General features: G+C 43.8%; 1 protein-coding gene across 1 annotated transcript in view; it reads left to right on the top strand.

The window, feature by feature from the left end:
- ABTB2 (ankyrin repeat and BTB domain containing 2) overlaps positions 1–24,291 on the top strand; it is a 109,307-nt gene that overhangs the window by 74,304 nt on the left and 10,712 nt on the right. Inside the window, exons 4-7 of the mRNA XM_079308781.1 lie at positions 18,745–18,897; positions 20,455–20,620; positions 23,610–23,699; positions 24,138–24,239. Coding sequence (XP_079164907.1) covers positions 18,745–18,897; positions 20,455–20,620; positions 23,610–23,699; positions 24,138–24,239 — 511 coding nt within the window. The remainder of the gene's footprint in view (positions 1–18,744; positions 18,898–20,454; positions 20,621–23,609; positions 23,700–24,137; positions 24,240–24,291) is intronic.

The raw sequence follows: 24,291 nt of genomic DNA on the forward strand, positions 1-24,291 counted from the left end.
AAATAGGAGTAGAAAGAAGCATGGCTGCATGCACCTCAGCCTGCTGGTGGCTCAGTTTTTTGGGCTTAATCAAGGTTACCCCTGCCTTGAGCAAGGCTGTTCATTTTGCACACTGTGCAAAAAAAATTTCATGAGGCCAGATAGTGTAAAGTTGTGCCACTGGTTCCCACAGTGATACAGCTGAGGCTGCTGAACAGCTCGTATCAGATGTGTAGATTAAGCTTTCTATTTTGTGTTCTTTTCAGTGCTCTCAGTGTAATGATGTTACTGCAGCTACTTGTTTTGTACACTGGGGATAATAAATGAGTTAAATCAGGAGAGCAGTTCTCTCTCCAATTGCTCCCAAACAATGCTCTTCACATGGTTCACCGGAGTTTTTTTGGAACTCGGGCTGCAGAGCTATTCTGTTTGAAATCCGCACTAGATCCTACAACAGCTGGGGTAAGGGAAATTTCTGCCATTTTTTTCTGACCAGTACTTAGCTGTAAAGGAAATTAAAGAGGATGTATTAAAATGGAGCAAAAACTGACATTAAGAAAAAAAAATAAAACAACCTGAGCACTTAAAGGACTGGCTTTGAAAAATTTATGGAAGCTGGAAATGAAATCAATACTGCCCATCCAGCCCTATGTTTGGTGTGCTGCAGGATGTGTTTGTGTCTCACTGTCCTGAGCTCTGGGCACATATCTAGCACAGGCAGGGGGATGAATCCTGCTGGCAGCACTTTGCAGAAGGAGGTGCTTTGCTCTCTCCTGGCTGAAGAGGAGAAGCAGCTGAGGCTGCGTGCGAGACGCCGGACTCGTGGCGTGAGGGACGGGGGTACTGATTCACCTAATGTGACTTGGCAAGGCTGTGCAGCCCAGTTCTTTTATTCTTCCCTGAGCTGTGCTAAATCAGCTGCAAACTGGGCACTGCTCTTTTGTGTGTCTGTGTTCACTTTCTGGAATACACGTGTTCCATGCTCTGCAACTCCAGCTTGCTTTCTGCTGGAAAAATCCTGGTCACAAGCAAGGCCAGTAACGCTGACCTGTTCTGACGTTGCTCGTGCTTCAGTCCCCCTGCTCCTGCCTGAGTCTGTAAATCTGCTGGTCTGAAATTCAGCAAAGTGAGGGATGACTCTTAGAGCTGCAGACTTGGTAAGACCTGATTTTGGGGAAGATCCATGAGACACACTGGTTCAGTAGAAGGAGCTACAATCATTCATCCAGAGTCCGGACAATGTGCTGTTCATTTTGGCTTTCTGTGTGTCACACAGTGATACAGAATGCTGTGGAAATCATAACACTGCAGGGTCTGGAAGGTCTTCACTTCAGCATGAAGGCAAGGCTAGGATTCAGTTCTGAACCCATGCCTAATGGAGGCTGTCACGTGCTGTGAAGGGCTTTTAGAGCCTGGCTGAGCTTCTGCACTTACCCTGCAGCAAACTCAGAAGGCATGAAAACAGACACACTTGCAGATTTGAGGCACCCCAGTGAACAGAGCCAGCTTCAACCCACACAAGTGGGTTTTTACCCATGCTAAACACCTTGGCAAAAGACCTGAGGTGAGGAGCCTGGAGAGGCTGCAGCACCGGGGTGGATGGAGTCATCTCTAGAGCTCTCTGGAGTATGTGGATGGTTTGGGAGACCCAGTAGGCTGAAACTGCAGAGTTCGTGGGTTGGTGTGTTTGCTTCTGGCACCTTCAGGTAAAGGTGTTGAAGCAGGAGGAGGAGGAGGCAGAATTAGAAAGCAGTCAGGTATCTTAGGCAAAACATGAAACACTTGCAAAGTGAATGCAGCTGCTCGCTGCATGGCCCACTTAGAACCCCAGAATGACCTTGTTTGCTGCACTGACAATAAACCATCTGCTGTTTGGGGTCAAACAGGACACCTGAGGAAGCGTTTTGCAAACACAGATTGCCACTTGTGCAATATTTTGGCAAAGGAATTAGACCCTGAGGTGAACACGAGCTCACTGAGGATACACCTGAGTGCCTGGAGGCTCAGAGCTTTTCCTTGTCAGCAGAGCTCTGTCTGTGCTGCTGCTGCAAAAAGGGCTCTGCTGGGCAATAAGACACTTTTCTTTTCCCTGAGATCCTAGTCTGTGTTGTGTCAGGGGTCAGAGGATGTGGGTTTGGACCAGGCACGTGGCACTCTGCTCCTGCTCTGGGATTTCTCCCACTGCTTATGTCAAGGCAGGCTGAGTTTGGGAGCACTTCTGCAGAGTGAGCTCATGTCCCAGAACATGTTTGCTGGGATTGTTTGGGATACTGTGACTTGAAAAGAGCCATTCAAAGGTGAACAAAGTCACTTTCTCCTTTTTCACTTTTCCCCAAGTGGGATATAAAGCTTTTGTTTTATTTTTAATGGTGTGTCAAGGCAGGAATGCTCTCACAGTGATGCTTATCTTGGGGAGTATTTGTCAGCTCCCACAGAGCCCAAATCGAGGTCAGTATTTAGGCTCATTTTACTGCTGAATGGACTGCTCTGCCCGGGGTTAATTACTTGGCCAGTGTAGTGGTCCCACCTTAAAGTTGGGAATAGACACCACTGACTGCCCTCATTCTATCTCTTTTTGGTTGTCATCTGCCTGCAGCATTTATTGTTGGAAAGTCAGCATGATCTAATGCCTAAGAACAGGCAAAAAAGTTGGATCCTGCTTCCTTGTCTAGCTGATTATCTGTGGGTATGGGTAGGCTGGGCTTCCTCCCCTTCCAGCTGCCCTATTAAAAAAAACTCTAAATTTTTGTCTGCTTTTGGTCTGTAGAACATTGTAGAGCTAAATCCAGGCTTGTCCATCAGTGCCATCAGTTGATCCAGCCATGTCAGGCCTTTCCAAGCTGTCCATGCTGCAGCAGTGCCAAGTTTTACATGTTGTCTGAGTTTGCTAGTGCATTATTTTATCCCAAACATCAGGGAGCATATAACAATTTATATCTGCAGAAGCCTGCAGACTGTACCCACGTTGAGCCTGTCAGTGGAAATCCAGAAAAACGCCAGGGAAATTCCAGATCTGATGGAGGATTTGTCAGCTGCCAGCAGTGAAATTTTGGGGCTTGTCAGTTTAAAGGAAATTCACAGCTCTTTAGCTGGAAATCTGCAAGAAGCCAGGTACAGGGGCCACCTCGGTTTGCTGTGTGCAAGCTCTAGATTTGCTACTTTTAAACAAACGTGGACTCACTCAGTTTCTCCTGTGTCACAGAAAACCCTTCAGGAAAGCTGCTGCTCATCTTGCTTTCAGGACAGGGGCTGCTCTTACCAGGCTCCGAAGTGACCTGAATTTGTTTTCTGCTTCCAACAAGAGTCTTCCTATTACATCTGTTACCTCTCATGATCCAAAGCCAAAGGATAAACATGCAAACCTTATTTTTCAGGCAGAAAAAAGGGCTCCTCTGTGCCACGTTAGCTGTGCAGAAGAGGAAGGAGCTGAGCTGCCTACTTGGGTTTTCTCTGTGAATATTCCCGGCAATTCCCTGCTCCGAGCTGTTATTTACTGGGAAAGGGTGAAAAATTGTATCTGATTCTGAAGGAAGATGTATCAATGCTACAAAAGGAAAGGTTGTAGCTCTTTCATGCTGTTTTTCAGTGCTATTTTTCTCAAATACTCCATTCTTCCAGCATCTGAGGTATTGATTTAAATCATCATTGGCTGGAGCACTTGATAATTTTTATCTTGTGTGTAATCTAAATTTACTTAGGCTGGAACAGAAACCAGAGTTGAGTCTAAATTAATTCTTCCTGGTAGAGTGTCAAAATCCTACCCAAGCAGGATTGATTGATTGATTGATTGATTGATTGATTGATTAACTGATTTGCATTGCAAATAAGGAGCCCCTATGCCATGGCTGGTTTTTAATCCCTAGTGACCTTAGGTCTCCTCATCATATTTTCTAAATTTCATGTTTTAAAAAAGCATGACTTTGATCTTACTTAGTTCATTTTTACTCAATGATTTCTAGGTGCATCATTAGAAATAATTAGAGCCTGCAGCTTCTTCCCTCATGGTTCACTGGGTTCTTTCCTTGTGTCCAAAAAATGCCTGCCACAACTAGATGTTCCTTCTGGAATTGTTTGAGACAGGAATGATTTGGTCACATGGATCACATTTATGCAAAGATACTAATTCAGATTAAAGAGAATATTAATAGTTATTAATGGGAATTGTCTCCAAAAAGTCTTCCTTGGCATAGCATGGGCATCCAACTGGCAAGAAAGAGAGGAAAATCAGGAATAACCTGCAGAGCCTGCTACAGAGACCTATGTTTGCTTGAGCTGCATCCTCAACATCACTGAGAGGAATCCCTGCTTTCAGAGCTGGTTGAGGCTTTTCAGGACAAATCTCTTCTCCAGATGGATCTTTCCAGACTCTCACTGATCTGTCATGAGGCTTTTTTCCCCTCTGTTCCTTTTAACTGCAGGTTTATGGAATTTTATTAAGTGCCATAGCTACATCATTGCCTGTCTTTTAGATTTATCTGTGGCCTAGTCTTTCCTAATTCAAATTTAATGTATTTATGTCTGAATTCTTTTATTTTACAGCCATACCCTATTGTTTCCATGCAGTATCAGGAGCAGAACTTGATACACTTAGTTCCTTTGAAAAGATCTGCAATAAAACAAGTTCTGGTGTCTCTTGTCTGAGAGGTCTGAGTATCTTTCCATTCTGTCTGCAGCTGCCTCACCACTCAGAAATAGGTGGACAAAAATAATAAAAGCAGACCCTGATCTGGTCATTTGCCTTGAGAGAGCAAAATGCTGTGATCATGCAGAATTTAACAGTGCTGAAATCCATTCAGAGTATCCCTGAAGTCAACAGAAAGATGTGTCCACACATTCCAGCCTCATCCCCATGCCACAGTCCATTGATTTTATTCTTTCCCCCAGAGCTGTTTTGATAGGAATATAGTGATTAAATATGGGGAAGGAGAAGGAAGCCTTACAGTGAACTGTGCCATTAGGGCATTGCTTCTGCAAAGGGCACATATAAATGTGCTCCTCCCTTTTTAAAGGAAAAGAAAAAGCTATTTGCTATCCATGAAAGCTTAGTCTGGTAGATTTATTAGAAGGATAAAAAGGTTATAAACAGATCAACTTCCTTCACCAACACAGGGAGAGAAGCTGCTACCATGCATTTTTTAGTCTTTGACCAGTTAATGTCAGCCTTAACTGTGATTTTGAGGTGCTCATTTCGGAGATGGCATGAATAACCCTATTCCAGAGGCCAGGAAGCTGCAACCCACATGTATCTATTGACTGAATTAACTGTTCAGTGGCAGTGCTGTTCCTGACCTTAGGCTGCATCACTCGTTGTCTGAGCCCATACTAAATAGTTCAAAACATTGAATATATTCCACAATTTTGAGATCAGAGAACAACTGTCATTTTAAAAAGAGAAATGAGTAGCTTTAGCACATTTATGATGAGCAGCTTTCACCTTCTTGCTGTTTATGGGACATCTCAGCACTTATTCAGCAGTAACTTCTAGAACAAAATGACAAAAAAATGACATTCTGACAGAGTCAGAGCCCATGGAAATGGGACTCCTGCACATGTACTCCTGATATTTTTAACTGAAGGGCTGAAGAGAGACCCAGGATTAAGTGTTTATGGAATAGTAAATGGAAGGGAATTAAAACAAGTCTGGCTAAAGTCAGTAGATGACAGATACCAGTTATGCTTCCATTCCTGGAATATTCCTGCCTGTGCCTAGCATCACCTATTGAGGTTTTTTTACATTTCATCTTTTTTTTTTTAAATTGTTCATTTTATAGTTCAAAGATTGCAGAACTGGAATGTGAGGGATGACCTTGGCAGTGGTGAAGGGAATTAATTGCAAACCCTGAGGATCAAATCCATCCAAGTGGAACTGCTGAAGCTGGCTGGCAATGATGCACTCTACTCTCAATTAAATACTTTCCCCCCTCTCTTTTATGTTGTTTGTGTAAACAAGCACTGCTCAGTTTTTATTTTTTTTCTAACTCTACCTATCTCACACCTGGGACAAACCAACCTTTCTTCCACATTGCTGGCTGTAAGCAATTTGTAGTGTTACTGTGTTCCAAAGGAGCTCATGCATCTTCTGGTCTTTCTATTTCAGAGCAGGGGTGTGGTATAAACAGAGATTATTTAAATTCCCTGCAAAACTGGGAGGAGAAGACTCTCCCTGTGTATGAAGTGGAGCAGCACAGAGCAGACTGTGTGGAGGGTAAAGAGACAGGGAAAATGTTACAGGTACAAAAGAGAGTGAAACAAAAATTTGATGATAAAGGCTGTGTGTGAAGTTGTGGGGGGAATGTCAGATTTTTGGGCTATCTTGAGACCTTGCTGCTGTTTTTCATGTTCTGAGAAGTCTCAGATGTCATTGTTACAGGTGGGACAGGACACCTGAAAAAACACTCATTTCATGTGGTCCTGGGCAGTGTGCTCAGCTGACCCTGGTTTTGAGCGAGGGCTTTGGACTGAATGATCTCCAGAAGTGCCTTCCAACCCCAGCTTTCCTGTGCTTCTGAGGTTTTAATTTCAGTATTTGCCCTCAGAGTTGTTTACCATCTCTCCACTTGGTGATTTCCCACTGGACAGCAATCACTACCTTGTTCCCTGAAACTGGTTCTTCAGCAGGCACTGGTTGATTCTCTCCACCTGCATGAGAAGTGTGAGGTGTCTGACAGTCTTTGTCCTGTCAGCTGCAAAACATTTGTTTGAAAAAGTATTTTTTGCTCTTCCAGTGGTTTTACCCTAGTGCTGGTTGGAAATCCCCAGAAAGGCTGTCACTGACTGTAGCCACTTCTGGTGAAAGTCCCTGTTTGTAAAAGTGTTGAAAAGTGGAGAGATGATCTCTGGCGGTCTTATTTAGCAGTGAAGAGTGTGTGTGAGTGTTTGTGTGTGTTACCACCCTGCAATTATGGCTCCAGTAATTACTGTAACTACAGCAGAGATGCCCACGTTGAGTTCTTGGCTTCTGCTCTTGAGTTTCCATCTGCTCAGATAAAAAAGAAGGTGGAAGAAGATGAGAGCCTGGCACCTCAGCTGCCTGGAATCTCAGGGCTGGTGCACCCAGGAATCTCCAGTGCCTGTGGGCAGCCTGGTTGTGAATTGTTTGTTGTTTGCTCTTCTCGATGAACAGCAAACCAGCATTGAGACTGAAAGGAAAATAATCCAGGGAGACCTAAAACAAAGCTGTTAGAGCATACCAGAAACACAGGAATGAGTTAGGCAAAGTCTTCTGACTTCTTTTCCCACCTTTTCTACAGTGACTGTGGAAATAATAGAGGACTGACTGAGAGTCTGCATCTCTCTGCTTGACTCTTGGAGGTTTGCTGTCTTTCCTGTCTCTATCTTTCCTTGGCACAGATCCTCAAGGATGGTCTCCTCACAGTGCTCTTGTTACTAATACAATGAAAAATCAGTAATTCTGGGGATGGAAAGTTCTGCAAGTGTTGCAAAGAACAGTGATGGTAACAAGCCAACAAGTATCTCCTTTTTCAGTAATTGCTGTTGCCAATTGAAGTTAATATTGTTTCCTATTGGACTAAATTGCAGCCCTTCTCTTGCAGACCTTGCCTGTTTCCTGAGGAAGGAGTTATCTGGTGCTTTAACAAAGGCCACACTAAATAAATACAATCCTGAGCCTTTGCTGTGCAGCAGCCAGCACTGGCAGGTTGTTGGGGGTTTTGCTGTTATTGTTCCTGACACCGTTGTAACACATTGCTAAGAGCAAAGCTCCACTGAGGAGTAAATATTTCTGGATATAATTTGTGATAATAGCAACAATTGTTCTCTCTCTCTCTGACCTTGTGGAGATTAGAGCTACGCTTTCCCTGGGGTAATTCTAGACTGGTGAGTCTCTGCTGGGTTTCCTTTTCCAAGGCATTTTGCACTTCCCCATCCCATCCCTGTGCTGCCCTGACCTCGTGGTTGCTTACAGAGCTAAACTGCACCATTTTAATCACATGGTTTTTACAGCAACTGCTGAACTGAGTGTTTTGAAAAGCACCTCTGCTCTGCAAGACAAATCCCATTCAAATGAGCTGCATGTCTGAGCTGATTCAGCCCTGGGTTTAGATTCTTCTGGGGCTGAAGCACCTGGTGTTGATCCCATGGGTGCTGGTCTGACGTGTTTGTGAGAGAGGAAGGACCAGGCTGCACTTTGCTGGTGATTCTGCTGGAAGGGGCCTTTCCAGCCTGGAGTCAAACCACTGGCAACTCGAGTTCCTCTGGAGAGTTTGTGCCTGCAGGTCTCTCTTCCAGAGATTGGAAAGTCTATCATAATGTCTAGAGAATAGAAGGGGCAGGCAGAAACTGGCAGGTTTTATTCCTAGTCTTGCTGGAAAACTCTGCTGCTGGAAGGAATTCCATTAACAATTCCTCACCCCTTTGGCTTTGTACAGAAAAGGGAAGGATCCTTCCAGAGAAACAAGGGGCTCTTCTTGGACAGGTGTTGCAGAACTGGAGGTGTTTTCAGTGGGAAAGGATGAGTTGCCTGTGATGCAGTTCCAGAAGGTGGTCTGAGAGGAATAGGAGCATGCTAGCATGACATTATATCAGGGCTAACATAACCTGCTCAGAACTTAGCTGCTTGTAATTATCCTGCTCCCAGCAGCCAGACTGGGTGATTAAGAGTTCCCTCTGTCAGCTCTGCACTGTGCCAGGTAGCAAGTGCTCAGTTCCCTGTTTGGGCTGCCAAATTCTTCAGGAAGGATCTCTCTGAAGAGTTGATGCAGTGGAACATCACAGAAACATATGTGCCTTAAGTGACTTTCCATCTGGGCATCCCATTATTCCTTGTACAAGAAGTTACAATCGTTTAATTAACACACTTTGGGGCCACTTTTGGTCTGCTAAACTGTCTGTGCTCAGACACTCAGGATACCAAAAGATAAGTGGCCAAACTGGCTTAAACTGAGAGCACAGTTTGCCCCAGCATAGTGGTAAAGTTTGTGCTCTGTACAGCTTCATTCACAGTCAGGGCTCAGAGGTACCTGCTACAAAGACAATAAAATGAAAACCAGTTTATTTCTCAAATAATTTTGTTTCTTCATGGTCTTTTTGAGGCAGAAACCCTGGGAAGAAAGGTGTGTCCTATGTCTTGTAAACAGGGTATTGATTACTCTTTCTTTGTGCTTGAAATGCGGAGGATTGGATGCTGTAAAGCAACAGGTACTGAAGTATAGAGCAGAATTTTAGAATGCTGGTATTTTCCTCAACAAGCTGAAAAAGAGCAATTGTGTACACTGAGTGTGTTAGAATAGGCTCATGTTTAGATCTGTCATTTTTATTATATCAATCATTGATGCTTCTGTGGTTTGAGATTTGCTTTTTGGCAGCAGTATTTTAATGGGGCTGAAAAGAAAAAAAAAATCCTTGCCATTTGGCATTAGATACAAGAATTATTGTTTTTTCGTGCTGGTCATTTTGTGAGAGAGCAGCTGGAGCCTGAAATTCCTCTGTGTTCCTGTAGAAGCCACAGATCTGCACCCTCTGCCATGGTCAACATGTACCAGGTTGGGCCTGTTGCAAGATTTTATCTGAGCATAAGGAAACTTAATTCTCTTAGCCCTAATAGAACATTTATCTAATCTAATAATATGAGCTATTTAAGTGTGTTTTTTTAGAGAGAGAGAGATGGGGTAACAGATAACTTGATATGGAGACTTGAGTGACATTTGGGTTTTTTCATCTACCTGTGCTGCAGGTGTTGGGGTGTAAACAAATATTGCTGGTGTCTCTTAGTCATTTACCATCTGGGCACAAAATCTGCAACTCTGGCGTTCACAGTCATGGGAAATAGATACAAAGCTTTGGTAATTTGACAGGTTGCTTTGTAGGAGGGTATTCGTTACGCCTCTGGCCTTCTGTTTGTGCTGGTATTTGACCACAGCGTCCTGAGGGTGTCAGGGTAAGAGCTTTTTTTCCATCTGTTCTGTCAGCATTGGTCTTGGTTAAGCCAAGCTGTGACCTGCTGAAAGATCTCCTGCATCCATATATTGAGGTATTTGAATGATGTTAATTACTCTCATTTGAGATTGAGTAGAAGTTCATTCACTGTAGCAAGCAAAGCAAGAGGCTGCTCAGCAGCACTGCTGGCACTAAAAGCAGACATAATAGCTGGAATTTGTGGCATCTGCTGAGAAGCTCCAAATGTTGAAGTATAGTACATGCATGGTCTAAATTTAGGATATTTGAAAGCTGTAAGAATTTGAGCTTGGCCAGTTAAATCCACCTACCAGAATCCCAGAGTTAAGCTGTTGTGTCTGCCATTCCCAGTGCTGTTTAGGTTCAGTGATGCTGCCCATTGATAGGATCATAAAAATCTTGGGGATAGAACCATAAAAAGAGTTTGAAATCAGGAGATTTCACAGTCTTAAGCACAAAATGGAAGAACGAGATGATTTCTTGTCTGGCACAGAAAGACTTAATTGCAACAGCTGTTTTCTCTAAATTCAGGACACTTCTGTTGCTTGCATTTCTCATGTCTGTAACAGGGCACTATTTATTCAGTTATTCAAGGCAAAATGCAAACATGGAACTCTTTGTGCTTTCCAGTAAAAAGCAGAAACAATTCATTCACCACTGGAACTTTCTCTTCATTCTGCACAGCAGCTCTTCAGGGTTTTAAGACAAAAATGGAGGAGCAGAGCAGAAGCTCCTTGAAGGTTTTGGTGAAATGTGTTGATTGAGCAGTTTGCTATTAGGACAGAGTGATGTCTTCCTGTAAAATAATAATTTAAAAACTTTAAAAATGCCACCCTGGCATCTATTTGATCCAGCAGTGATGTTACTTCTCCTGAACTTTGATTAATGGCCAATTTTGTGTCTTATCTGGCACTATTGGAAAAGTGCTGTCTATTCATTCACTAATGCTACACCCCATGGGCTTTGAATGCCCTTTATTAAAGCAAATGGGCTCTTAAATTACCTGATTGGGTGGAGTGGTTACCTGATTTTAGAGCACACATTGCATTATTTTACCTAAGAGAGCTTTAAACCCACATGTGTTGGTGTGTTCTTAGTGCCTGCACACTAATTTAATTTCTGGAGCATCTCAGATTCCAGGAATGTGAAAAGCCAAAAGATTCCTTTAATTTCTATGAAGAAAGCACTCATATGAGCAGTGGGGTGACTGATGACATGCAGTGTCCCTGCTCACAGGAGTGTGACATGGCACAGGAATGTCCCATCAGTCAAGTCGATAGAAAAAGAGGAGTTTCATTTACTTATTTCTTAGTCCTGAAAGGGAAAGAATCAACTTAGAATCATCTTTTTAACCTTGAAATGTTTTTCCTCTAGATACCAGTATTCTGTGTTTGAAAATGTCTTATTTGAAACACTAATTAGGTTTTGGCTTGTGCTGGGATGTAAATGGGAAACCTTTCCCTGTTTATTGTGAAAACCCCTTTGCTTCGGTAAGAAATGTCTTTGTTTAACTGATCAAACTTTTCCAGCTACAATTAATTGAACAGCTCTCAGGATTCCAGAACTGCAGAAAAAAACATTTCTCTTCCTGGCTCTTTGCTCTCACAGCTTTAACTCGGGAGCTCTGGGCAGTTTTCATGAGCATGGCAAGGCTCCGTGTCAGGATTTTACAACTGGGCTCTGAAAACGAGTTCAGTGATTGAATCTGGCAGATTGGTTTTGGCTCCAGAGCCAGCATATGCTTTTAACATATGCACATTGGCAAATCAGATTGAAGTCATAACTAAAAGGGCTGCTATCTCAATCCTGCTCCTCCTGTTGGGAATTATGTGTAGTGGGCAAAAAAAAATAAAAAAGGGGAAGGAGGTGTCTTGGCTGTGGGTAGTGAAGAACCAGCTGACCCATGGTAAATCTGCTTGCAGATAGCATGGAATTTTTTTGTTGGTTTGGGGTTTTTTTTTGGTTTTTTTTTTTTTGGTTTTTTTTTTTGGTTTTTTTTTTTTTTTGACATTTTTGGTTTTTTTGTTTGTTTGCTTGTTTTTATTGTTGTTGTTTTGTTTCATTTTGTTAGTTTTCCAATGTAGCTGCTGGAACACACCTTAGGAGTTACCTTGGTTTTTCTGCCCACAGGATCAAGGCTGATCCAAGAATAGCAGACACACTGTCTGGCTCTCTGCCCGTATTTATCTCTGACTATCACCTAACGTGCTGCTACAGGCTCGTTGCTTTCATGCATGTAAATTGTGCTCATGACCTGCTCCAAAATGTACTAGTTTTATCCTTTGCTGCTGGAATTGTCGGGCATGGCAGGGTTTTCCTGGGTCACAGGGTGGGTCCTGGGTACTCCACACGTTGGACTATTTGGATCTTGTCTGGAAGGTGTTTTGTGCTTGCAAACCAGGGCAGTCACCTTTTTGAAAAGAGTTGGGAAAGGTTTGGATCTGATGTAGATGGCCTGGCCAGACCTGCTGTTGGAGTCATGGAATCAGGATGATGGAATGGTTTGGGTTAGAAGGGGCCTTGAAAATGATCTCATCCTACCCCACTGCCATGGGCAGGGACACCTCCCTCTGTCCCAGGGTGCTCCAAGCCCTGTCCAACCTGGCCTTGGACACTTCCATGGGGCAGCCACAGCCTCTCTGGGAATCTGTTCCAGGGCCCCCCCACTCTCTTAGGTAACAATTTCTTCCCAGTATCCCAAGCATCCCTGTCCTCTGGCAGTGGGAAGCCATTCCCATTGTCCAGTCACTCCAGGCCCTTGTACCAAGTCCCTCTCCAGCTCCTGGTGCCCCTTTATGCACTGGGAGGGGCTCTAAGTTCTCCTGGGAGCCTTCTCTTGTCCAGGCTGAGCGATCCCAGCTCTCCGAACCTGGCTCCAGAGCCAGGGTGGTCCAGGCCTTGGAGCATCTCCATGGCCTCCACTGGACTCGCTCCATATTTATTGAGGTCTGAACTGCACTTAGGTCTAGACACATGGAAGAATCATCCCCCAAATTGTTTGCAGTAGTTTTCACCTTACAGAGAGTTTTATGGCACCGAGGAGGTGGGAGCAGCAGCAGGAGCAGGATTGGTGGTTTCCCTACTTGTGTGTTTCCTCAGTGTCCATCAGGGCTCCAGCAGCTCCGTAGGGACTGGGGGGGCAGATGGAAATCTGCCACATCCTTGACCCCATAACTGTGACCACATTGTCATAGTTAAACTATCATGTATATTTATCTGCCTCTTATCAACAACTGTATACGCTTTAAGTTGGTTTTCATTATTTTCTGCCTCTCCAGAAACCTTCCTCCTGCCTCAGCTTTGCAGATGTTACAAATATGTTTTTCTAATGAGACACATGGCACATTCCAGAGCAGCACCAGTGCTTGTTTCCAGCCTGAAAATGGAATACTTTCCCTGTTGGTAAAGTAAAGTTTGTAAAATGTGATTACAATAAATAAACCATAGACTTGAGAACTCTTTTTAAGTTTCATTGTGAGTTCCCAATGATTACTTCATGTTATTTTTTTAAGTGAGCACAAATTTAGTTTTTCCTTTGATTTGTAGCAACATGAAGTAAAACCTGTCTGATGCTGCACCTTATTTTCAAGTATGGTTTGCACAGGATGGAAAAGGTGTTATTTCTGTCTGTGGGAAGAAGGATCAGAGCTGCCAGCTTTAGATTTAAACTACTCTTGTAGCATTTAATGTTGTCTAAGCAGAGGAAACTCTGAAGGCAGATCCAGTGGAGAAAGGATCCCAATAAATATAATATTATCCAGATGGTTTTCATTCCATTAGTGTCTGTCTGCAAGACAACTCTAAACTCATGGCATAGCCAAGCCAAGGCCTTAGTAACTTGATAATGATCCACTAAAATTTGAGAACTCTTATCTTCTGAGATGTGAGCCAGTCATTGTTTTAAGGGAAGTCAGAAAAACACTTTTTGGGGTCAGTTGGATGTGATTAAATTTCTTCTTCCTTTTCTGTAAGGATCTGGACTGTCTGCCTTGAAAGATGTTGCACATATTAAGATGATCCTTGAATAGGTCCCAGCACATTAATTCCTATTTTTTCTGCTGTAAATGTGGGAAGTTCTTGAAATTTTGTAAAATACTTTAGAATCTGTGAGGAATAGCTCCTGTCTGAAGTTGTTTGTATTTTGGAGCAACAGTTTTGTGTTTCTTCTAAATTAACATCTCTGTTGTTATTTTATTAACATATAATTACATACTCTGGGATATATTTTTTCTCCCTGCTGCTTAAAGAGGGGTTTTAGTGTTGTTTCAGAATCCAAATTGTAAACATGCCACTGTTTTCCACATCAGCGTGCCATGGTTTGAGTTTTGGATACTCTGTCTTGCCTCAGAATCTTTTTCTTTCTCCACGTAATGAGATTTCACTCTCATTTCTTTTTGACTCTGTTGCCATCCTTGGGATTTTTCCATCTTAGTGACTTTGAGCCACAGAGTTTGATTCCAGCAGTAAGTTCAAACATTAAGCTCACTGCACTGAAAACATTGGGTTTTTTTGTTTGGTTTTTTTTTCATTTTTCAGTCCCTTGCAAAACCCCACACTGATCTTTAAAGCTTTGGGATTCTTCTCCACAGGAGCCTCTGTATAATTCCTGTGAGTCAAATATGGGGGTTTACCATGGGCTGCCCCACTCTGACCATAAACTTTGTGGTATTTCCATGTGCTATAGTTCAGTCAGACCATTTAGGAGGCCTGGGCAGGGCAGGATGGGAGACTGTGCCTGTGTGTCTCAGACCCTGCTGAGGCTGCCAGGAGGGAGGTGAATTTTGCCATTTCCACCTGCTTCCATTAGGACAGAATTTTCTTTCCCCCTTTAGAAGAAGGAGAGCTTTGTTTAGAAGAACAGGGTTTTTCTTTCTTGCTGTTGCTGTCACTGTTGGCTCCCGCTTTGTTTTGCTGTAAGAGAGCAGAAGGCAATGAAAAACAGCAGAGAAGAGGTGGGTCAGCAGTGAAAATGTTTTATTCCTCCTTTTTCCCTCTAGGTTGGGAGGGGCTCTGAGCAGCCTTGGCTGGTGAAAGGTGTCCCTGCCCATGGCAGGGGGTTGGAACTAGATGGGCTTTTTCCACCCCAAAGCATTCCATGACTGTGATTTTTCAGCAGTCTTGTCACTGGGTCCTCCTGGGGACAGAGGCAGAGGGAGGAATGTGATAGAAAGGCTGTTTTTTGGGGGAAACCCCACTGTCTTCACCTGAGTTAGCAGGTGCTCAAGGCAGAAAAGGGATGACAACTCCTCTGGAGTGCTCTCCTTTTTGTATGCAATTAACTTCCCTCTGCCAAAAATACCTTGATCCCAGTGCTCCTAGAAATCCCCAGAAGAGCCCACTTTGGGGAATAATTTCCTTGTGATGGATATCCCTGAAATTGTGTGATCCCACAGCATCTCCTCGAGATGCTGCACGTGCTTTCCACATGCGGGTCGTGTCCAAAGCCATTCTAATGCACGTACCTTTTCCAGGAAAAAGTTATCCTAAAACTTGCTGTAAGTTCTCTGCCAAGTGCTGCTTGGCCTCCTTGGCTATGTCTAAATAAAACAATGTGGTTTAGCTCGAAGGAAGGGGGAAAGCCCATAATAAAGTCTGTTCTTTCTCAGAGCACTCTCACCCAGCTCTACGGTGATCCCCTCGGGAATGGAGTGGCTGTCCAATTCCAGATGGAGAGAATTTCTGAGAATTTAGGGGTGGAATATTGACAGCACATGACAGTATCACAGAATCGCATCAGTGTGATTCTTCACAAGGTGTACAGAAAAGGAACAGTTCCCATTCCATTTCCCAGTCCTGTGCACATTCCCAGTCCACGTTGGCATCAGTCCAAGACAACTTCATGGCAAAAAACTGGAAGAAGCTACGGTGGCATTGCTCTTCTGAGAAAACGGAGAGTCTGAGTCCCCAGCTAGCTGCTGCTGGAATATGACAGCTTCCTGAGGCTGGATCACTTTGTGTGTGGGATTTAATGAGCTGCCAAAAGTTTCTGAATGTCAGGAGGACCAGGGGAAGATGGCACCGTGCAGAACAGGGCGCAGGCAGGAGCGCAGAGACAGAAATTAATTCTTTAGCTCCCAGCATCTCCCAGTTAATTTTCCGTGCAAGTTTCTCCCCTTCCCCTCCTACAGACTGTGAAATGATCAATGATTCCTTGAAAGTAGATGGGTGCACAGGTTAAGGGCCTGTGAGAACGGTGTTTTATTTTCTAAGAAATGAGTAATTTCATGTATTTTCCTAGTGTTGGTGTTTCATTCAGCTGAGCTGCACCTCTTCTTTCTGCTTCAGTCCTCGGATAATTCTGCTTATCTGATAGAGTGTCAGTGAGAAAAGGAAGATAAAGCTGTTCCCAGAGCATGGCCAGGTTGGGAGAAAGGAAATAGTTGGATAAAAGCAGGGGGAAGGAGTAAAAACCCATCCTCATGCTAGAAATTTGGCAGAGAAACAAAGTTTTTTCAGCAAAATAGCAATTGAAACCATTATAGTGACCTGTGATAGAATCATAATAATTTATTCAATTTGCACAGCAATGCCAGTGATGGGGTTTGGAAAAGCAGGATAGCAGGATGAGAACATCCTTCCTGACACTGCTTTTTGCATTCCAAAGTCTGCTCCCCTTTGGACACAGGGGAACCAGGCGGTCTGAGCTGTCACTTTTAAAGCCTTTGGAAAAAAAAAAAAAAATCTATTGAGAGTAAAAAAAGAAACAGAAGGGGAAAAAAATCTTTCTCCTTGCCATTCCTCCCAAAGCAAGTTTTCCACATCCAAGCTCTGCTTGTGTGGAAGCCATTTATAACCTTGGCGCGTGTGGATTTTTTGCAGAGTGGAAATTCCTTCAGGATAGATGTTATTTCTGGTGCAGACTTGTGGCATTTGCTGCTGGATGACCACAGGCTCTGGCTGCCCAGGGCCTTGAGTCAGTCACCAGGGTTTGATCAGGGATGTGGTTCCCTGCCAGCAGTGTTCCCACCATGGCAGTGTCAGGGAAGCTGGGATCTGGCCTAAATCTTTATTTACCACAAAAGGTGGCAGATGGAATCTCTTCTAAGATGAGCTTTTCCAGAGCTCCTGACTGTTCCCAATCTAAATATAATTTTATTCTATATTTAATTTTGGTACTTCTAGCCTCCCTGGCCTACCTCTTTGCCCTCACCACCTCTGAGGAGCTTTGAATCCCATGCTAGAGGCTCTGCAGAGTACATAGAAAAGATAAATAATTAATTTTGGCTCCTCTCTTAAGTACCTACATTCAGAAAGTGTGAATGACTCTTTTCCAGGCCAGATAAGAGTTGAAATTCTCTGGAGTAGAGAATTTGCTGAAAGGCATCTCCCAAATGCCTGTTGACAATTCCTGCTCTTCCCTTGGGGAAGTCAATCAGCTCTGAATTGGATGAGCTGGAATGATTCATCCCATCCCTTTCAGAAAGTCTTGGGAAGGATGAGCTGCTGGGTGATTTTCAAAGTGGTGGTTGCAGCAACCCTGATATTCTGATTCTTTGACAGAAAAGTAAACTGAATAACAAAAAGTAAGCTGATAACAGGAGAAAGTCAATATCCTGTCAGAAACACCCGGGCCCTGGCAATCCAGGATGGATCCAGTGCTTAAAACACCTCTGTTTTTGTAGATGCTGTTTCACAACTCAGAAGAGAAAGAAGGGAAGGAGAAGAGGGAGAAATAGTGGTGTATTTCCAGAGTGCTAATGGCAGTCTTTCAAGGTGCACCTTGCGACTGGGAAAATGGAAACAGCACGTGATTTTATAGAGTGGGGTTATTCCAGCCTGAAGGGTGTTCAAAGTCGTGATAAAGGGAGTTCTGCTTGCAAATCCCATTATGAATAAATGGTTTCTTATGGGATTGGGGCGGCTCACTCTTCCTGCCCTAGCACATGCACGCAGGCACAGCTTTGAAAATGCTTTTCATGGCTTCAGCTGTTTTCATTAATGCCCAAATCAGTTCATTTTCCCTCATATATGTATTTTTCTCTCTGAACTTTGTAAAGGATTTGATCCTTTCTTCCCTCAGTTACTTTCTTTTGAATGGTTAAATGTGAAAGGCTTTTTTTCTTTTTTTTATATTTTTCAATTGTGTTAATGAAGTTGTTACTGGGAATGGGAGAGGTGTTTTCATTACAGCTGGCACTTCCAAGCCTTCCACGGGGTTGGCAGGTATCCTTGGGGAAAAATCAATCGAAATAGATCAGTCTGGCTGTATATTGAGAGGGTGGATGAGATATGTTGTGTGTGAGAGTATTATGGTAACTACACATTAGTGTGTTATCTCAGTGCTGTTTCCTTCTTACAGCAGGAGTAAGGGGGGCTAATCACGAGCCGATGCTGCCATTATTACCTTATTTATATTCCTTTACTGCCTTTCAGCCTTCACATTGAGTAAAACCTCATTGTTCCACCAGTTCTCTGGTTCAGAGGCTCAGAGGGGCAAAACTGAGGGTCAGGTGGGCAAAACTGAGCTCTGCATAAAAAATGCAAAATGCAAAAAGCCACGGGGATAGCGGCAATGTAAAGCTTAATGCAGGCAGGACTGAATTAGCAAGGTTTGAAGTTGCAGACAGTCAAGGATATTTTTAGTGTTCCTAGCAGAAAAGCATAAAAATAATAATAAATAATAAATAATCCTGTGCCTATGGATTATTTAGGATTAGGGACACAGCTACTAAATAAACCGTTCAGGTGAGCGAGGCTGAGCAGCTCCTTGCCGCTGCCGTGACCTTCCAGTCCAGTTTCCTTGCTCAGGTGGGATTTATCCGTGCCAGGCTCCCCCTTGCACGGCCAGGAGCCCTCTGAGTGTCCTGCAGGCTGAGCCCTTGTTCCATAATGGATCTGTGCCTCCCTTCACAGCCCCTTCATGCTGCTGCCGCCGCTGATGGAGTGGATGCGGGTGGCCATCACCTACGCCGAGCACCGGCGCAGCCTGACCGTGGACAGCGACGACATCAGGCAGACGGCCAGGCTGCTCCTCCCGGGGCTGGACTGCGAGCCACGCCAGCTCAAGTACGTGGGATAAGCCTTGGAAAGCTCATCCAGTCCTTGGGGTTCTTCAAATGTGCCTTTGCTGCACTTCCCTGGAGCCAGAGCTCACTGTGCCCTGCAGGCCATACACATTTAACCTTCCCGTACTTCCAGAGATAAAGGAACTTTGGCCAAACTCTGCAGCTAGGGCAGGAAGATTTTTGTCTTTCTGAAAGCTGAATATAAAATATGAACCAAATAGGTAATAGGTTCTGGGATATTTTTTCTCTTACCTTACATTTACACACACACATATATACACACACACACACACACATATATACATATATATATATATATATATACATACAAACAGCAGGACTTTGATTACAATCAAAGCGTTGATTACAATTTCTACTATCATTTCTATAGTTTTAGAAATTGTTTTCATGGACCTGTAAGGAAGAAAACCCCATTTTATTATTAGCAAAGGATCTTTTTTAGAAGAATCACATTGAAAGATAAGTTCATAAAGTTGCTTTTTTTCTCCTAAAACTGTAAGAAAGAAAAGCTTTTCTGGAGAGCAACACTGTGCTTGTGTGTGACATTTTTCTATACTTCAGACTTAATTACAAGATTATTCCTTGCTTTATAAGATAGCTTGAATGAAAGATCTAAACTAGTGGGGAAGGAAAAAAAAGAAAAAAAGTTGATTCCAGATTGCATAATTTGATCCTTTAAAGCAGTCATTTTGTATCCAGCATGTTCAGAGGGAAAGAAGTGGGATAGGAACAATGTGTAAAGGCAACTTCCATCCCTTCAAAAACCTTTGTTTTTCTGAGGTTCACTGGATTTCAAGTGAGTAATTTTATTTCACTTTTTTTTTTACAGAATTCTTCTTTTTCTCTTTCTTAACACTATTATATAAAGTAATTTCATCTTTTTCTGGATAATACTGTAGATTGTGATACCAGTTAGAACAAGATGATGGTAGTATTTTATATGAGATTCATCCTGAATCTTCTGTGTTGAGGTGATGAGCAGTCTGCTGCTCTGGCAGGCTGTCCAGGCTCTCCAGAGGAGGTTGGCTGTGCTGAAAGCATCTCATTTATCAGAGGAACTTGGCAGCCTGATATCTCACTCACTGGGAGTTTGCTCAAGAGCCTGTGCTGGAAACCAGGCAGATGCTGTGGAAGGCATTCACCCCAAAATAACATCAAAGGGCTGAGCCTCCCATGCCAACCTACACTTGGGAAGTGATCATTAAGTGAAGGTGACACACTTCCAGCCTGGAATTCAGAAGAGTCTGAGCAGACAGACAGAGGATTTACAGTAATCCCTGGGCTCCTTCCAGGTGACATAAAAGTTGTCCTGATAGTCATCTAAAGGATAAGGATTTAGTAGATCCTCATATAAATGCTGAAGCACTTCCTTTAATTGAGTTGCTGGAAAAGCATTGAGGGTGTTCGCCTGTCTAAATTAGATTTTTATTTCATGCTTTAAAAAAATTTTGCTATTTTTTCCCCAGAAAAGGCTGAGGATCCATATATTTTTTAATATGATATGGGCACCATCCAGGAATTCTTTTGTCTTTCACAGACCTGAATGCTGCTTCAGTTCCTTCCGGAGACTGGATGCTAAAGCTGCTACTGAGAAATTCCAGCAGGATCTGGGCTTCCGAATGCTGAACTGCGGGAGGACAGATCTGATCAACCAAGCCATTGATGCACTGGGCCCCGATGGGGTGAACACCATGGATGATCAGGTGTGCCATAGAGCAAACACTCACAGCCCCAAAATTCCCCTCTGCAGCAGCTCGCTTCTTCCTTTCCATGTGAGAAATCAATACCAGGTTGTGTTTGTTGGCTCTCCGAGGGTTTTCTAATTCTAACTCATGTTTTAGGCTGAAAATGCATCCCTTGAAACACAGGAGAATACTTCCCCACCCCACTCTCTTGCCACCCCTCCAAAGAAAATCCCATTAGAGCCTGGAGTGGATTATTTATCAGTGGAATGTCTGTTCCTTGGATGGGCTGTCTCAGGCATTGCTGGCAGGCAGGTTAACACAGGGGCAGTGAATGGAAAGTCTGATACGTGCTGAGAGGATGTCAAAGTAAAGTGGTTTCTTTTCCAGTGACACTCCCCTCTGGCTCAACAGCCCAAATCCCAGCTGGGTCAGTGAGGAGTGACCAAAAGGTGTTTTTGTCTCATGTCTTTCAGGCTCAGAGCAGTTTGGAATACAAGAAACAGCACTGTGAGCACCGGTGGCCTGGTGTCAGTCAGTGTTAGATTTGCTCATAGTCCATCATGCTGATGTGTCTGTTTATCCATTTTTAACTGTTCCCTGCTCAGCTACACTGAACCATAGGGATTTGGTAGTCCTGGGAGTCTCTGACTGCTTCTGCTCATGCTGTCAGTCCCCATCAAGCAACAGCAGAGTCTGTCCTCTGGGGCATCGTTCAATGCATGGAATTAGCTTTTAATTTAAAAAGGGGGAGGAAAAAAGCCACCTCTCCTAAATAAACACTCGTTATGGCTGTCACAGCGAGGAGAATGAGCTGTCACATCTCTGGAACAAGAGGATATTGAGCAGTGGGAAGGGTTTATGTTCAGGTAGACAGGTTTTCTCACAGCCAGCATTTTACTGCAGTAGCATTTCAGACCCAGCTCTGAACCTGGCACATCTTTTCTGGCACTTCCCACCATCCTGCAGTTTTAAGGGAAGCAGAAACTGCTTCTGGACATATCTGGGTCTGTGGTTGCCTTATTTACAAATGCAGTACCAGGAGCTTTGTGGTCACTGGGATGGGTATCTTATAATAGATACTCTCTTCAGTAAAGTAACCCAGGTGGCAGATTTATATTATGAAGGTTTCCCACTTCCTCTTTATAGTTTTTAAATAAGTTTTTGCAGTTCCTGTTCCTGTGGCCCAGATGCCTCTTGTTCTCTCGAAGATGATTTTGTGATTTTCACTGTGAGCCACTGTGCCGCAACACCTCAGACACTGGTGCCAGGACTGTCACCTCTTGCTGCAGGATGTTCCCTACCTCTTATCCAGCCAGCAAACTGGGAGTTGTCTGGCTTCTGCCAGCAGAGACCCCTGTGGGCAGCTCCTGGGCATGTCTGAGGAGTTTCTGCTGTCACTCACTGATGTCTCATCCTGTGGGTGGGATCCTCTTGCCAGCCCTGCTGTGAGTGGGGCAGCTCTGTCATCTTTGCCCTTCAGAGAGTGTTTTGGCACCAACAAAAAGGGCAGGACTGGCCCCCTCTGGAGACATTATTGCTTGGAAATTCTCCCCTTGACTCCAGAGCAACTCAGCTTTATGTCCAAGCAAGTGCCTGCATGGCACTGCCAACCCCAGATGGAGTTAAATCCAAGTTCTGGGAATGAACTCTGCCATAGCTGGGATAGGAAACCAAAGCTGGACTTTCCACCAGCTTGTTTGCTCCTTTTGCAAAAGAATAAGAGAAAGCCAGATGCCCAAACTTGTGAAAACTGACTTAGGCATGACAGAACTGCTGGATAATTTAATACTAATACTTTAGATCCAGGTTGGGCTTTTGACTACTCCCAAGGTGTGAGCATGTCCAGGATGTTCAGACCCGCTTGTCCATCTGTGTACATGGAAATCTGTGGAAAAGAACTCAGAATATCCCATCAGAAATGTGAGTTTGGAGCAGGACCCTGTATTCAGTTTTGATGGGAGCCAACAAGAGCTCTGGTTTCAGGGGATTAGAGATGTTTAGGAAAACTATCTCTTCTTCCCTTTGCAAGGAGCAAGCAGGGAATGCAAAACTAGCATTAAAAATTTTAAAAAAGGCTGTGTAAGTCTACACAAGTTTTACAACCCTGACTGAGGTTTGTGCCTGCAAACCTGCATTTTATTTTCCATAAAAGTCAAAACATCTCACCCAGAGAGAATCTCACCCAGAAATATCTTCACGTATGGAGTGTCCCAAAGCAGGAAGCTGGGAGTTGTGGCTGCTTTGGAAAGACACTTTTGCAGAGTCAAGAGCAGAACTCCTGTGTGAGAGATGTAATTCCATTTTACAGTGCAGCTCCCATTAAGGATGAAGCTCTGTTATTGCACACTGAGCAGCAGAGATGTTGCCTGTAAAAAATTCAAATGCCTGCAATAGTTAAGAGGAGGGGGCAGGAAAGCTGTAGGATGTGAGCAGGAATGGATTTTACCAGGCCATTTCCTTTCTGTCCTTGGCTACTTCAGGAATGAACTCCATAAGTAAGGCTCATTTTGATCATAATTCATCTCTGAGCCGTCATGGTTTGCTGGTTAAGTAGAGGGAGGGAGATTTATGGGATTGAAATGCTGAAATATTGAGGCAAATAGGATTTTAGCAAAAGGGAGAAGCTGCCAAATAAATTCATCTTCTGTATTTTTGTGTTACTTTCTGCCTTCAGTTCATTTGGCTACAAATGAGCCAAGAAATGGCATTTCTTTGTTGGCAGCCTTGGGAAAGCTGGAGAATTGTGGACAATACAGGGCTAGGATTTTCAGTGATCAATTTTTTGTGTTCTTTCAGTCTTGTCCAGTGATGTTTTGTCCAGGTCATGTTCCAATATCAGTTGTGCCCACTCTGCAGAGAAATCAAAAATGCTTTATAAACATATGTATGCTGTCCCTACACACGCTTTGCATATCAAGATTCAAGCTCACTGTGTCCATGACACTGTTATTGTTGATAGGGATAGAAAGATCTAACTTTCATTTTATTTTTCATTTCCTTTCTGAAGGGTATGACCCCCCTCATGTATGCCTGTGCTGCTGGAGATGAAGCCATGGTCCAAATGCTTATAGATGCTGGAGCAAATTTAGATATACCAGTGAGTAACCCTCTGTCCATAATTATCCAGCTGTAAACTAATGGGAGGAATTCTGAAATCTCTCCTAGCAACTGAAAGCAACTGGAAGCTTCAAGCAAGGCATTTCTCTCAGAAACCATCACTTCACTGATTTGGGAGGGGGGAGAAAACTTTCAAAACCTCTTGGAGCACTCAGTGGCTCCAATTAGGATTGGCACTGGCAAGTCTAATGGGCATGGGGAGGGCAAGGGAAGGAGCTGCCACAGGGACAAACCAGTGAGCCCATTACAAAGTCCCAGGTGACGGGGCAGGGTGAGCGGTGTCACAGTGTTCTCTAAGTGGCCCAAGTTCCCATTCCCTGGGCTTGTCAGTCCCAGAGGAAGGAGCCAGTTCTGTGCAGGGCAGGGATGAGGGCAGGCAGGCTGCAGTGGGTAATGAGTGCCTGCTTCCCTTCTGCAGGTGCCCAGTGCCTCTCCACGCTACCCCTCGGTCCATCCTGACAGCCGCCACTGGACTGCCCTCACCTTCGCAGTGTTACACGGGCACATCTCAGTCGTCCAGGTAAGATTCCAGCTGGGAATCCTTCCAGGAGCCACAGGGGACTGAAGTGCAG

This window comes from Erithacus rubecula (assembly GCF_903797595.1).
Source record: "Erithacus rubecula genome assembly, chromosome: 6".
Lineage (NCBI taxonomy): Eukaryota > Metazoa > Chordata > Aves > Passeriformes > Muscicapidae > Erithacus > Erithacus rubecula.